This window comes from Nematostella vectensis, chromosome 6, assembly GCF_932526225.1.
Source record: "Nematostella vectensis chromosome 6, jaNemVect1.1, whole genome shotgun sequence".
In the NCBI taxonomy this organism is placed as follows: domain Eukaryota; kingdom Metazoa; phylum Cnidaria; class Anthozoa; order Actiniaria; family Edwardsiidae; genus Nematostella; species Nematostella vectensis.
The window spans coordinates 11,377,503-11,392,711 of record NC_064039.1 but is presented as its reverse complement, the minus strand read 5'-3'; the positions used below and the strand labels follow the sequence as shown (position 1 = coordinate 11,392,711).

The 15,209-nt window shown below is 39.2% G+C and overlaps 2 protein-coding genes across 2 annotated transcripts; one reads left to right on the top strand and one right to left on the bottom strand.

Annotated features, from left to right (window-relative positions):
* Positions 1-56: 56 nt before the first annotated feature.
* On the bottom strand, positions 57-8,942 carry LOC5512038 (activating molecule in BECN1-regulated autophagy protein 1). The gene is made up of 10 exons (XM_001632329.3): positions 8,393-8,942; positions 6,767-6,825; positions 6,231-6,414; positions 5,990-6,162; positions 5,277-5,340; positions 4,601-4,626; positions 2,901-4,447; positions 1,899-2,084; positions 1,401-1,582; positions 57-722 (listed from the first exon to the last, which is right to left on the bottom strand). The coding sequence occupies exons 1-10, from the start codon at positions 8,519-8,521 to the stop codon at positions 573-575; spliced, it is 2,700 nt and encodes an 899-aa protein (XP_001632379.3). The 5' UTR covers positions 8,522-8,942; the 3' UTR covers positions 57-572.
* A 1,113-nt stretch (positions 8,943-10,055) lies between these two features.
* LOC5512037 (vesicle transport protein GOT1B) lies at positions 10,056-13,881 on the top strand. The gene is made up of 5 exons (XM_032381389.2): positions 10,056-10,204; positions 10,278-10,369; positions 11,219-11,397; positions 12,134-12,215; positions 12,568-13,881. Exons 1-5 carry the CDS (start codon positions 10,180-10,182, stop codon positions 12,610-12,612), a joined length of 423 nt encoding a protein of 140 aa, XP_032237280.1. The 5' UTR covers positions 10,056-10,179; the 3' UTR covers positions 12,613-13,881.
* Positions 13,882-15,209: the final 1,328 nt, after the last annotated feature.

Sequence of the window (15,209 nt, the reverse complement as noted above, 5' to 3'; positions counted from 1 at the left end):
TGCCCTTGTTATTTAGAACTCAATTACATGTAAAACGTCTTGCACAGACTGAGACATGGGGCTATCTGATTTTATTATAACTCTATGAACAATGCTGGGTTGGTACAAACATCAGTGTAAAACAGTTTATAAGAGATCTCATATAACAGAATGATAAAACTAATGATAATTTATACAAATATTTTGAGCAAAAGTTGTCGTTACTTCGGATTCGCGTAAACGGAGTAGAAGGAATTCCTTCTACTCCGTTTACGCGAATACGATTGTGGTTATTTTAACGGGGTTCTACAAATCATCAACACCAAACATTCGTACACTCACGTGCAACCACGCCTCTCCCGTTTTACATAAATAGCGTTTAATAAAGGTATAGCGGTACCAGATTTTGCAGGGACAAAATAAATCAGGAGTAGAATTATCTTTTAGAAATTCTTAACAAAATAAATATAAAAAGATTCTGCTCTTTCATCAAAATTATAAATACATTCACAGTAATTAAAGACGCTATTTGCCTTGGTCTGACGCCGCCACTTCTCCCGTGTACATCAGTTATTATTGGTTACCAGGACCTCTCACCTTCGCTGACGCACTAGTCTCAGGTCGCCTCGGTTTGTCCCGTAAACGATGCCACAGCCCACCACAGGGTGCCAGAAGGCGGCATTAACGCTAACATGTGACCGGCGCTCGTTATCCCGCTCATGGAGCACAATGTTACATACGGCCTGTGTGAACAAACAAACAACTTAGGGGAGACCGCTAAAGATCCTGAAGCAAAGACAGTTAACCTAAAGAACAATGATTTATTTGACATGAGGGACCTAACAATCAACTAGTTTTTTTTTTTTTTTTTTTTTTTTTTTTTTGGGGGGGGGGGGGGTAGTATTAGATGGTGAAGTAAAATTCCCAAAGTTTTCCGTGGTATTTACTCTTATACACCACGATATTCGTCACCTCATGATCAAAATGTTATGGGAAATTTGTTTTCGACAACACAAACAACGAAAACAGTATTTTACACAATAAAAAACAGCGCGCACTCGTTAAAAATGGCGTTTTCCTTTGCGTGTTCAAGCGCATGCAACTTTAGATTCAAAACCCTGCAGTCTTTGTTACTTTTATAGTGTCCTAATGGAAAATACATTTACTAGAAAAGATTGAGAACCAAATTTCTCGAATTTAAACCAAGGCTTTTCGTCTCTGTCGCTTCAAGTGAACCTTTAAGGATTGTGTGAATGACGAATCCAGTGGTATGTCCTCTTTACCATAGCTAACAACCAATCAGAAAGCGAGATTTCGCGCAAGTGGTGTAGAAAATGTTATATACAGCCTCATGGGCTCATTCTATAGTATATCTCTTTCAAGTGCAAAAACCCGTAGTTAATAGAGGAGCACTTTAATACCGGAGGAAGGACCGGTGGTCTTCCTGTGTCGTCTGACTGCTCCGCTTTCCGGTCAGCCTCGAGTTTGAAGATTTGCGCCATCATTTGACGTGACGTTAAATGCCAATGGATCCGTCTGGCCGCTAGGCCCACGACGACGTGTCGATTCAAGGCTGATAGGCTGACGGAAATTGCATTCGGCCCTGTGTAATAGGTCAATCGAAACATAAGCATAGTGCAAACACAGGAAGAAATAAGTCCTGTTTCATGTGGTCCATATCTTATTAAAGTGAGGCATGCACATTGAGTTTGCAGTCATTCCAAAGGACAAATCTTATCACAAACTTATAAGGGAAATTTAGATTTTCCCGCAACTGAGGGATAATAAGAAGTCCCGACGTCTGGGACTCCTACTAGTCATCCCAAGGTCCGAGGGGAATTTTTATCACTTATTTACCCGAGTTGCCACCGAAATAACGGACAACAACAGCGGGGTTTGAACAAGGATTGAGTCCTTACCAAACTTTTTTGTGAACAAACATTGCCCCAGGCTCTCTCTCTTCAAGGAATAAATACCCAGCATTCCATCGTCGGGGAAACCAAAGGCACTTGGCACGAATGTTGCGAGAAGGGTACCGTCCGCAGAGATGTCGCAGCTGGCGTCATTGTGGATTTTGCAGCATGGGACCAGCACGTTCGTATTTGCTGATGAACGCAATGATAATCTTTTTTCAGTGTACTTGCAACTTAGATCGGATCATTTACTAACGCGCATTTTAGCGCAATAGCGATAATGATGATGGTGTAGCGCCCGCAAATGTTTCAATTGTGGGTAAAACCTTATTACATTTGCGGGTTTCCTACATTTGCGGGTAATCATTACATTTACGGGCGCTACAATGGTAATAAAGATGATTTCGGTTATGATTGTGGTGACAAAGATAGTGGCAGTATTGATGATGATGAAAATGATGTTTGTAATCACGAGGATTATGGTAATGAGAACAAAAAAAAACGCACTTTAACGTTTTAATAAATTCAAAAGCTCTACATTTGCAATTCCCCGGCATTGCACACATTGAACACAGAGTGCTCACCCGACAACATGCGCTCATTGTGGCATTATTTTACCAAGCCCCTCTTTGCCGGAAAAGTTTTTACCATTGTTAGAACCCGCCATCTTGACTTTGGACCCTTACCATTTTTGATATCCGGCATCTTGACTTTGGAAAAGTCGCTTACCATTTTTGATATCCGGCATCTTGACATTGAAAAAGTCGCTTACCATTTTTTATATCCGGCATCTTTTAAGGATATGATGTCAAGATGCCGGATAGTTAAAACTATCCGGCATCAACTATCCGGCATCTTGACTCTGGAAATGCCCCTTACCATTCTTGGTATCCGGAATCTTGACTTTGACAAAGTCGCTAACCATTCTTGATATCCGGCATCTTGACTTTGACAAAGTCGCTTACCATTTTTGATATCCGGCATCTTGACTTTGGAAAAGTCCCTTACCATTTTTGATATCCGGCATCTTGACTTTGGAAAAGTCCCACCACTGTAGCCTGTGTGTAGTGTTGATAATGTTACTCGCAACTGCACCCTCACCACTACCAGCAAACGCGCCCGCAATAGCGCGGTTGATTGCGGTCCTTAGCGCGACCTGAGGGCCGCCATTGGTGCCATTCGCGATCACCACCGCAGTGTGCACGTGGCGAAACGTTCGCGCAGTCGCAGTAGCGATAGCTGTTCCTGAACCTTCGGCGTTGGACAGAGTGGACAAGCTTGAGCTGTAGTTTGACCCGTGCGAAACGTAACTTGTCCTCGAACTGACGGATCCCACATTGAATACAGATCCCACGCCCGACAAAAGGCGGTCACCGTTGGCATTGTACCCAGGCCCCTCTTCGTTGCCTAGGCCTACAGAGTCCATACTAACGGTGACGTCAGTGGAACGACCGCTGTTGCCGTCGTCATAGTGATGACTTACGCTGGCATGCAGTGCAGGCTCGTGCATAGGATTTGTGGTGATTCTAGTAAACGTCCCTGTATCTTGCACAGATTCCGGTTGAACTGAGATATCGTACACCGCAGTACCGCCAGAATATCCGCCCGTATTTCTACCTAGATCATCAAAGCTTCCTGACTCTTCAGGTTGACTGGACAGACCTTGCTGTGGTACAAGCTCGCTAGATGTGGTCACATTTCTAAGTGTAACGTTCCTCTGTCCCGGCGTCCTTGTGAAGAGAAGACCTCCTTGCGAAGTTGTTGTCAAAGTACCTCCCGAGTCTGTTCCTGATTCCATAATATTTGCCGCATCTCTAGTACTATCAACCTGACTAAAACTCATACTTTCAGATGCAGAGCCTCCCTGGTTAAACAGCAAACTCGTTCTTCCCACATCAGTGGGTTCCCCTTCAACCTCCGAGGTGTCCAGGTTCCAGCTCCCGCCATCTCGGGCGCGGAAGATCGCGAAAACCCCACGGTAATCCCCTGATCCCCGCGTCCTTGACATTGCTGATTGCCGGCTAGGGTAGGTTAGACTCCCGGTGGCAGCTTCGTGGCCAGACGCGGCGATTGTGGTGGGTATAGTCTCTTCTCGTCTAGGGACGTGTCGGTGAGTATTCAGAACTTGTTGTAGGACTTCAGACCGGTGACGAGGTCGTGTATGTGACTGAGCGTGGAAAGGGAGACGGCCCTCTGTTGGCGGCATGACATCCACTTCTTCATTAAGCAGGCTCGAAGAAGCTTGAGTAGTCGAGGCCGGTTCTAAAAAGTTACTTACAATCGTTTCTGACTGATTCAAGGATAAATTAGAGGCTGTCTGTGATTGGTTGACCGATGACAAACTATTTTCTGATTGGTTAGGTGCTGATTGATTAGAAAGGTAACTTTCACTTAATTGGTTGGGTTGGCTGGAAAGCATCTCTGATTGGCTAGAGGGGTTTGAGCTAGACTGTGATTGGCTGTTGGACTGGCGTAAGATGTACTGAGACACCTGGTCACTGTCTAGTTGAGTGCAGCTAACAGACTGTAGAAGGTGGTTGATCGGAGGCTGGTTGCTGTTGAGATAATTGCACAAATACAAGATTTTAGACAGGACAGATAATCATAATTGGAGGTGGTACGATACTAATTCCCATCCTGTACAGTAAGCTAGTTATTTCATTCCCATCCATTCACTCCGCAATAACACCAGAAAATAACACAATCACCTTGTTTGTGAGCCATTCCCGTTTTCCTATAAGAAAGCGAAAACTATATGTCAACAGCAGTTTACAATAGGGCACATCTAAGAAATAAATGAAACCTTGCGTGTGCCATCTTTGTCCCTCTGCCCTAATAAACATCTCAATGTCTCTAATGTTGAAGATGCAGCTGTTCTGACAATGATGCTCAAGGATAACAACAGAAATCAATGGGAACTAAGTTCAAGGGTCTGTGAGATGATTGTTATCTCAGAGTAAATCGAAGTCCGAAATGAGGCCCCAATTTTCAAATAAGTGCCTGTCTACTAGTAACCCCTCTCCCTTGCGACCCCAAACAGGGGCAGATCCAGAAGTTTAAAAAAGAGGGGGGGGGGGCTGAAGCAAAAGTTTCAATAAAGGGGGGGCGGGCGGACTTATTGTTCTCCCATATATTTCCTTATATTTCTTGTTATTTTTTAAGCCAAATTTCTGAAAATAGGGTCGCCCCCCCCACCCCCCCCTAGATCCGACCCTGCCAAAAATTAAATACCTATTCTGGGTGGTTCATAAAATAAACAAATACAGTGCATGCAAACACATCCTTATGTTCCCTCTAATAGGTGGCCACAAGTATTTCTTTCCTGTTATGTATAAGATGGTTTAATCTGCTACTTCCACAGAGAAAGTGATCTCCATAATTTACCATTTGTGTAACATTTGTAATCCCAGTAAGAATGTAGTCTCCAAAAGGGGAGAACTTGACAAGTCTGTAAGAAAATTTAAGAAAAAGAACGATCAAGTGTCTTAGCAAAGAAGACTATACTGTAAATATTATACTATTACTATTACTATATTACACTAGTGACATATAACATAAGCATGACATCACAGGAACACAATTCTCCCACCAAAAAGCGGCATTTCACTAAAATAAATACACATACATAATTCTAGCAATAATTCAATGTTAATATGATATGTTAAAAACACTGAACATTTCTATTGTTTTGCCACATTTTTTCAGTTGTGACACACTCTTATGCTTTTATGTAAAAAAGTAAAAAAAAAACAAGCAGTGATGCGGTATTTCAAACACTGCTAGATTTTGCTTTTTAAACGGCAGTATTGCAGTATAAAAAATTCAAATATTGCTGTGTTGCGGTGTTAATTAGTCTTGCGGTGTGTGGAATTTGCTCTTGGTACAGGATGATCTAGCGGGAAACCTCGAAATATCAAGGTGTTACACATGCTCTTCAAAACCTTGTCCTTCTTTGCGGTATGCAATATCACTGATCTTTTCCTGCTTTATTGCAGCATTTTCATAAATATTTTGTTTGGTATTGTGGTAAATAGATCCCCCCTCAACGTCCCCCTTTCCCACCAGGAAAATATAATGTGTACTTTCCAATAGCTCACCTGACTTTTTCTTCCAAGAAGTTGGTTTGAAGGCAAGCAAATGGCTGAGGCTGGTCCCATTTCCAAAAGAAAAGCTTGTTGCTGGTAGCAATGAGTAAAACCTTATCAGTAGGATGAAATGCCAAGGAAGCTATAACTGCTCTGTCAGGAGGGGTATACATCTCACATCCTCCCTAGAAAATGAGAAAAGGATGATACATTGCAATACACAATTAACCCTGAAATCAAATAAAATTCTCACTTTGAGATCCCAGATTCTAACTTCACCGCCCAAGCAACCAGACGCAACAAGTTCATCAGCAGAGGGATGAAAAGCAATGCACCATGGTGTACGCGGGTGTCCCTGGAGTGTGCGAAGGCATTTGCCAGTGTAGCTATTCACAATCCGGATTGTATGGTCACCATGTGTGGATGCCATCTTGCTCCTTATTAAGAGAAATAACCACAATGTTACTGATTAATGCACTTCGAAAAGCCACTAACTATACTCTACAGGTTCATCTGGGAAGACAGTTTACAGAAGAAGTATGCTGTACGAATCATACTGTTTTCTGCTTGCAATCAACTGTACTTCTGGAAAGCATTGTATCCACCTAGCTTATTTGGCAAATACAGTATTTGGTATTCTTTTTCTGAAGGCAAAGAATTAACAAAGAGTCTCAACATTTTTCCACCACTATTTGTTTTCTGATTTATCAATACTTTCCCCCCACTACTGTAACCACAATATCAAAATCTGCCTTCTTCCCTTCCCACCCCCCACCCCCAAGTTTTTACCTGTCAGGGCTAAAGCAGACCAAAAATGTTGAGCGAGGTGAGCCAGGCAGATCACATCTCTGTGATAAGACAGAAAAAAAAATCAATAAAGCAGACATAAAAAATCACCACATATGCATGAAGAGAACAAGATTGTTCTTTTTCGTGGATCTTAGTATACTAAGATGAAAAACTTTTTCGTTTTCTTGGTGTTTAAAAGGGATAATAAAGTATCTTTTAATGAAATGCAGTAACCATAAAAAGTAATAACTATTTTGCATATGATGCCAAACAAGGCAGGAAATTAATCATTACTTAAACTGCTCAAAATTGGATTTTATATTTTTTTAATTCTTTTAATGATCAGATATGTGCCAGACCATAGTAGATATTATATGTCCTCCCTTAAAACAGATAACCCTATTACCTTGGCAAAGGGTCAGTCATGGGTGTTAAAAAGTAATCAGATTCTAATGAACTTGGGATACTGTACAAATTGAACCTTGGCTAGAAGCATGCAATGTCAACCTTAATTATTAATAAACTACTGGAAGGTCTGTATGATATTGAAATGTGAAAAAAATGAAATAAAATATAAAAAATAGTGCAGAATATACTGTTCACAATATACTCCGTCATTATCATTATTTATTTGTAGAGGGGATTGTGGTGTATATCTTAAAAAGATCAAAATTCTACATGTCATTTGTAATTTTAATTCTTTCAAGCGGCTGCTAGATGAATCACAAAGCAGAAAGAACTAGCGATATAATTACTCAGTACGTATTTATGCCCCTAAGCCTGCTGCAATGGATAACAATTTTAAAGCTCTAAACCAAAGACGTGACAAAATCCACTTGAAAAATACTCTGGATATATAAGATCACTGATATAGGGGTTTAGAAATACAGAAGAAGAAAATGCATTTGATTATAGAATAAAAACAAAAAACACTAGACAATTATCAGACTAGGGTGTTGTGACGTCAGAATGACCTATTAAAAGTTCAATGTCAAAATATTTTACGAATAAAATACATCGATTCAATGCAGTTATCATACATTGTCATACATTTTTCGCATGGTCGAAAAATTCAGATGCATTTTTTTAATCTTTAACTCCCGGTGCATGTGAATCAATTGAATAAATATAGATTATTTTTATAAGTTCATCGTTAAATATAAGAATGCTCTAAGCGTATTCAACATTATTTTGAGTTTAGATCGATATCCTAAGGGTTAAAAGGAAAAAAGATTTTCCTTCCTTTTCTAATTACCAAACTGCTAAACAAAACAAATAAAGCTGCTTGGAAAACGTGATCACAAATGGACAAACTTTGCTGGTATAAGACGGGAAAGTATATATCTTTGTGAGAACGTAATACAACATTATCCTACTTTGAAATGTTATAAGCAAAAATTCTAAAGAAACAAGTTACGATCACTAGAAGAAGACAGCGGATTATTGCGACGTTTCAGGGACAAGAATCGTGTTTTACATGCTTGAAATCTGTAAACCATCAAGAACTCCAAGACTCTCTGGTATTTTCGCGTGGGGATATAAGCACCCACGTCTCAAACTAACGATCAAAAATCATAACAACCAAATCTTGAACATTTTTCATAAGTTTAGACAGGAAATTCTAACCTCTTCATTTGTACAGGAATTCGCGGTGGAGTCTTCAACGTGTGCCAGCAAAGTATTTTTATCGGTGGCGAGAGAGCAGCCAGTTTCTCGCCGTATAAGACACTGAAGCAATCCCTGTGACTTTGGCATTCTGACCTGGCGATACTCCGAAATGTCTCTCAACCAGTCTTAGACAAAATTGTAATCCTCTGAACTCCTTCAAACGCTGAACGACCTCATGATTCCTGGATACAGAATCGTCGTTATACCAGTAAACATAGGTGATCGCAGAGAAACAACACAGTTCGTAAAGCTACAACCCACGCACTTCGTGTCTGAAACTAGAGAAACAACAACAACAAGAACCGGAATCCGCGCATTTTACCGGTAAAACGACGCTTTTAGGCAAGACCATTACAAGTCTTAACATAAATTCTTCAGTAAATGCATAACGACTGTCATTTGTGCACGTTACCACGAAAGGAAACGAAACTAAATGCGGTGTTTCTTTCGAGGCCAATCGCACACAACAAAAATGCCAAACAGCAAACAGTCCTCGTGGTGTTGCGTGACAGATGACTCGTTCCGCCCGCCATACACCCCCTAGGGACAAATGGCGGGGGCGGGAGTACGATAACTATGCGAAATACGAAATTATTAATTCCCGCTAATGTTATACCTCTTGACTTCTAAACTAGATGGAACTTAACATACCACAACAATTGAATTCATCTCTATTGTTACGGTCTGATTTGCAAGACCTTTTCCGGATCTGTCAGAGTCGGATAGCGGTCAAAGGAATATTTTGCAAGTTCTTATTTAATGAATGTATTACCGTAAAAAAAAGTTTCATCAAATCATCCGGCAGAAGGCATCCAAATTCCGTCCTCTGTCACGCAATACGCTCGTAATTAACAACAACGGGGAAAATTGAGGGGGGCCTTTGGCCCGATCTCAAGCTCGTTTCTTTGAGGCTGCAATCCGAAGGTTTGTCAGCAATTTCTTTTGTTTCGGCAGTGCTAGTATTAATACTTTTCATTCGCATGTTCTAATCTCAAATTCTTTTCCTGTATGTTAGATGTGAGTAAGTGGAGTTCTCATAATCATGTAGCATGTGTAGCCAAGCCCAAAGGGTTGGGACCCAGGGCCCCGGGGGGGGGGGGGGGGGGGGGGGTTCTTCCCATGTCGACCTGATAGGAATGATCGTCCTATTTTTTGTGGGGTCAAAATCGGGCATCAGGTTGTCTTTAGGGGGATTTTTTTTCCTTTTTAGGTGCATCAACATGATCTAAGAGTCTGCGTAGCAAGCTAAAGGAAAGATGAGGCATAGACCCCGCGTGCCTAGAGAAGGATAAAGCAAATAGGTTTTCTCTTAGAACGGGTATGTTTTAGGGCTTCAGAGGTATTTTTAAGGGTAGCGATTTTTGGTCGTTTAGGGATTTTTAGGGGTATTTTTCGAGTTTCCCGACGAGCATCCCTTTCACTGGAGTAGAGGGGCGCGCTCTAGGGAAGGATGAGGGAGCTCCCTTCCTCTACATTCGCTATTCGCTTTATCCTTCTCTAGGCACGCGGTGTCTATGCCTCATTTTTCCAGCATTTTAGCTTGCTACGCAGACTCTAATAATCATGTTCATGCACCGAAAATAAAAGGGGGAAAAAAGGACGCCGACGTTAGCTGTGCGTACTACTCAGCGGTTGTGTTTCGCGCATGCGTGATCTTCCGTCTCATACGTGGCTCAGTACAACGTTTTGAATTTGTCAACTTTACTCACTGGATTTTCTCCTTATTTCTCTATTTAATCATAAAAATGCTTCCCATCACGGATTTACAAAGTAAGTATAATGCTTTATGGACAAAAGATCCCCTAATACCTTAATTTACTAAAATTAAGTTATTTTCATGTAGAAATTGGCATCGGTGTCACCGGCTTTGGGATGTTCTTCTTGTTTTTTGGCGTACTACTGTTTTTCGATAAAGGTCTTCTTGCTATCGGCAATGTAAGTAATGCAATGTACGATATTACTGTGGCTGCTTGCCCTTTTCTTGGTTGGTCGTTGTTGATGGTGAGGTGTAAAGAAAATGCCTACTTCATTGCACTTCTTTATCATTTACTTTGGCAAAGGGTTGATTTATCGTATCTTTGTGCTAAAACTCGAAAAGAGCTATGAGTCTCCTTATTTGACAAGGTTTTTCTGATAAAAGTGAACGATATAATATACAATAGGGTAGATTGTCCACAGGATATCCCATTCACAAACCCTTTAAGAAGTGACTAGACAACAATTGTCATTCATCTACCATCCCTTTGCTCTGTGATTGAAATTTAGGGGTTTATACTATAGAAAGAAATCTAACACCTAACCTTTCAACAAGTAATTAACAGATTAAAATCTCTGATTATTACAACAACATTTAAGAAATAAAAGGATATTCACATTTATAAGGAAACATGATTTTTGAAGAATAACTTTGATAAGTATATACACATATTGTAACTATACAACTTTTGATCTGAAAAGAGGTCCAGTTTAAATTCCTTTTTTGTGCATATAAGGTTATTGCTCTGAATAGACATTATAATATCTTAAATTAAATTGTACAAAATGGAAGTGAGAAGCAAGTGATGTCTTTTCTTTGGAAAATTGATTGGGCGTCAAATTGATTGATTGGGAGTTTACTACACAAATAAAAAAACCTTAAAAACAATCTTATGAACATGATTGACTCTAGAGAGTCACAAGAAGAAGTGAAGAGGTTTTGTGGGAATTGAGAGTACACATCGATTTGTACAATGAAATTTTCTTCCCTCAAGGAACATAATAAATAAAATCTGTCTTGCCTTTCAGATACTTTTCATATCAGGACTGGCTCTAGTTATAGGACTGGAAAGAACATTTAGATTTTTCTTCCAAAAGCACAAGTTACGTGGTAGTACCTGCTTTCTTGGTGGTATCATGGTGGTGCTGATAGGCTGGCCTTTAGTGGGGATGATCATTGAGACCTATGGATTTGTTCTTCTGTTTAGGTGAGTGCAACAGTGAGCACACTACCAGGGGCGGATCTAGGGGGCGCCAAGGGGGCCCTGGCCCCCTATTTTCAGACATTTGGCTTAAAAATACCAAGAAATATGAGGAAATATACGGAAGAACAATAAGTCTGCCCCCCCCCCCCCGCCCCATTCTTGAAACTTTTGCTTCTGCACCCCCTTTTTTAAGCTTCTGGATCAACGCCTGACTTTGTAGTACCCCCCTGCACTCTTTAAAAAATGTGTTTTTTTTTTTTTTGGGTGAAAAAAGAAAATGTCAAAAGTGAGATGCTGAGACTAACAGTAATACCACTGGTTGGGATTTGTTTTTTTTTATTTGGCAGAATTATAACATATGATTATGTCAATATTTCATTTTATACTTCTGCTATAGAATGAGCAGTTTTTATCACTCAAGCAGATTCATTTTGGCACTGAGATGGGAATTGTATTAGGATAGCTTACCTATATTTGCAGCAGTAAAATATTCATCACATAAATTGGACACAGGATCTCATTACCCATGTACCTAAACTCAGATGCATTGTCTGTGTGTATATCAAACTGAAATATTTCCAGAACCCTTCTCTCCAGGGTTCTCTGCTACTGTCTAAGCAAACTTATTTGTCCCCTGCCCTTTAAGGTAAAACAGTATGCTGGTCCGGCTACAAAACTCAAGCTATGGGAATCCAAGTTGTATTCTATTGTTTAACAAGTTTTATTTATCATATTTCAGTGGGTTTTTCCCTGTGGTAGTGAATTTCCTTAGAAGAGTTCCAGTTATTGGAAATATTCTTAATTTACCAGTTATAAGTCAGGTAAGTGCAAGTAGTGTAAGCAATTATGTCAATGGTGTAAATGAGAATGGTATTGTTGATGATGACAATTAATGATGATAATGATAATGATTACAGTATGCCAGTAATAATGATGATGATGGCTGATAGAGGTGATGATGGTGTTGGTTGATGCAACACTTGACAATGTTGCTGGTGATGGTCATGATAATTATGGATAAGGATGAATCACATTTAAGTATTAGAGATTGTTAAATATTAAAATTGAATTGGCACAGTATTATTTTAACACTTCTGCTTTTGCTCTATCTTCCTTGATCTCTCAATCTTTATAAAATGTCTGCTTTTAACTTAACATTTGTTCTCATCATAGATTGTAAGTAGAGTTGCAGGAGAGCCCAGCAATTCAATGGTATAGCAATGAATACCCAAGGATGTGAATAGTAAAACAACAGATGCATTCCCACCAAAGACATTGTTTTTCTATCCTCAATATTAATAAAACAAGCAGGGCAACATTCAGTATGATAGCAAAAGATGTAGGTAAATATACAATAAAGCTCATCAAATTGTAGTTATCTTATGAATATCTAATGTTATCTTATGGATAACATTAGATTTTGGGTTAAAATTTTTGACCTCAGTATTTTTGGTGTTCAATATTTTGCCCATTGATAAAAGAAGACTTTTCTCTACTGTATGTATATGTGAAGTAGAAGGATTGTGCATCAGGTATTTATTTCTATTTTGACTCACTCTCACAATGTTGTGGCATAAATGTTAAATTGAAATTTGAGAAGTGTTAAAAAGTGAGGTATTTTGGTGTAGTAAGTTTTTATCCTTGATATTTTAGGGGATATATATTTTTTGGTTCTTGCTGGACAACCTATCATATCTATAGCCGAGTACCCCCCATAGGTACCCCATGTGCTGGAGTATCTGTAATTTGATTTTTATTCTCATCTTCGTAATCCTTTCATGACAGTAATTCTTTCATGATAGTTGAATGCTATCTTAGTTTTGATTAACCCTGGCAGTTTCCACAAATCCCTGAAATGGAATTTTATGTTAGAGTAAGAGTGATTCAAAGATTTTTGGAAACAGGCTTACACATGAATATTTAATAGTTATGTAGAAAATATGTTTTGATAAGAAAATAATATTCTGTTGCTAAGAAAGAAAAATATAATAGGTAATGTCACACATGCAGACCTATTAGGCTTGGTTGCATTTTGATCTTGCTTTGCAAGTCCTTGGGAATGCTTTTTTTTTTTTAAATAGAAATACCCCTTCTATTTGTCCTGAAAAAAAAAATGTACCTGCTGCACTATACTATTTAAACAAGAGTACTGCATATAGATTACAATGAATAACTCAACTCACAGTTTCCTGCTAAGCAGAGTTCTTTCATTTTCCTTACTGCTCAAGAGACCTTTGCTAGCAGGGAATCAAATATTTGTCATTTTAGGCGGCTACAGTATGTACACTTTTATACATTTAACAGTAGAAAGTCTAAATTGCAGAAATTCATATCTCTGAAAGAATTCCCTTTCTGTGTGCTCATTGTATCACAATGACCCTAGCTTTTACCCCCTTAGAGCCAGGCAACTACATAGATCTCATATGAACATATATATTGTAAATACCAGATATGGATTGTATTTGTAATAAAATTATAGAAAAACAATATATGTTATGGAATGATTTTAACTGTTGTTATGGGAAACAGATCTGTTAACATTGAGGAGGGCCGAAAATTTAGGCCTAAAGACACTCCTTATACGTAGAAGGGACGGGCTCCCGAAATTCTACATTTTGGAATGAGCGCGTAACAATCAACGTGAACGCGTAAAAATTGAAATGAGCGCGAACTCATAATGGCGCGTAACAATCAAAATAAGCGCGTAACAATTAAAATAAGCACGTAACAATTAAAATGAGCACGTGGCCATCAAAATAAGCGCGTAACAATCTAAATGATCGCGTAACAATAAAAAATAAGCGCGTAACAATCAAGTAAGCGGGTACCAATAAAAATGAGCACGTAACAATCAAAATAAGTGCGTAACAATAAAAAATAAGCACGTAACAATAAAAATGAGCGCGTTACAATCAAAATGAGCGCGTAACAATCAAAATGAGCGCGTAACAATCAAAATGAGCGCGCAACAATCAAAATGAACAAGTAACAATCAACGAGAACGTGTAATATTTGGAATGAGCGCGTAACAATCAACATGAGCGCTAACACATCAATAATACACCCACCCCTTCCTCTTCCACTAGTGCCACACTCCTCTTATAAGAAAAAAAGCCTAACATTTGTGTGATCAGATAATTAACTTAAATAAATAAACAGCACCTGGGGCAGCTTTCTAAAGGCAAGTAAAGGAACCTTTGTCAACCAGAGTGAAGTTGGTTCCTTATTCGCAGTTCCTTTTTCGTCTGTTTCCTTATTCGCTCAGTTCCTTATTCAAATCCGGGGGGGTACTTACATGATACCTTTTAGTTCGAGTTGAAACAGTATTTAGGCATTAGAACAAGTCCAACAGCATTTTCGTCGGGTAAATTTGGATGCTTTAACGTGCTCGCTGCTAAGCGGAGCTGTGAACATGAGACTCTATCTGCTACAAAAGGTCAAATTACGCAATGCGTGCAATCGCTTTCACAAATGAATCTAGCAAAAGAGAGGAAATCTACCTCTCATCTAATAAATGTATTTGTATCTTGGGCTTTCTTTCCAAACGCATTAATATATTTAGAGGAGAAATATTCACGCTTTACTTGACTACGTACGCGTGTAGAAGGAATTTGACCTTGCTAACTAAACCACAATTTGACAGATAGTGCTTGTTGTCAATTAACACCTTGGCTACTACATAAGGCTCTGACAAAACAAATAGATTAGTGCAGTGACACGAATAGGGAACTGTTCCTTATTCAAGTTAGTTTTCGCGAATAAGGAAATGGACTCTCCCAACGTCCGATTTCGTTTTACGACTTATCCGAATAAGG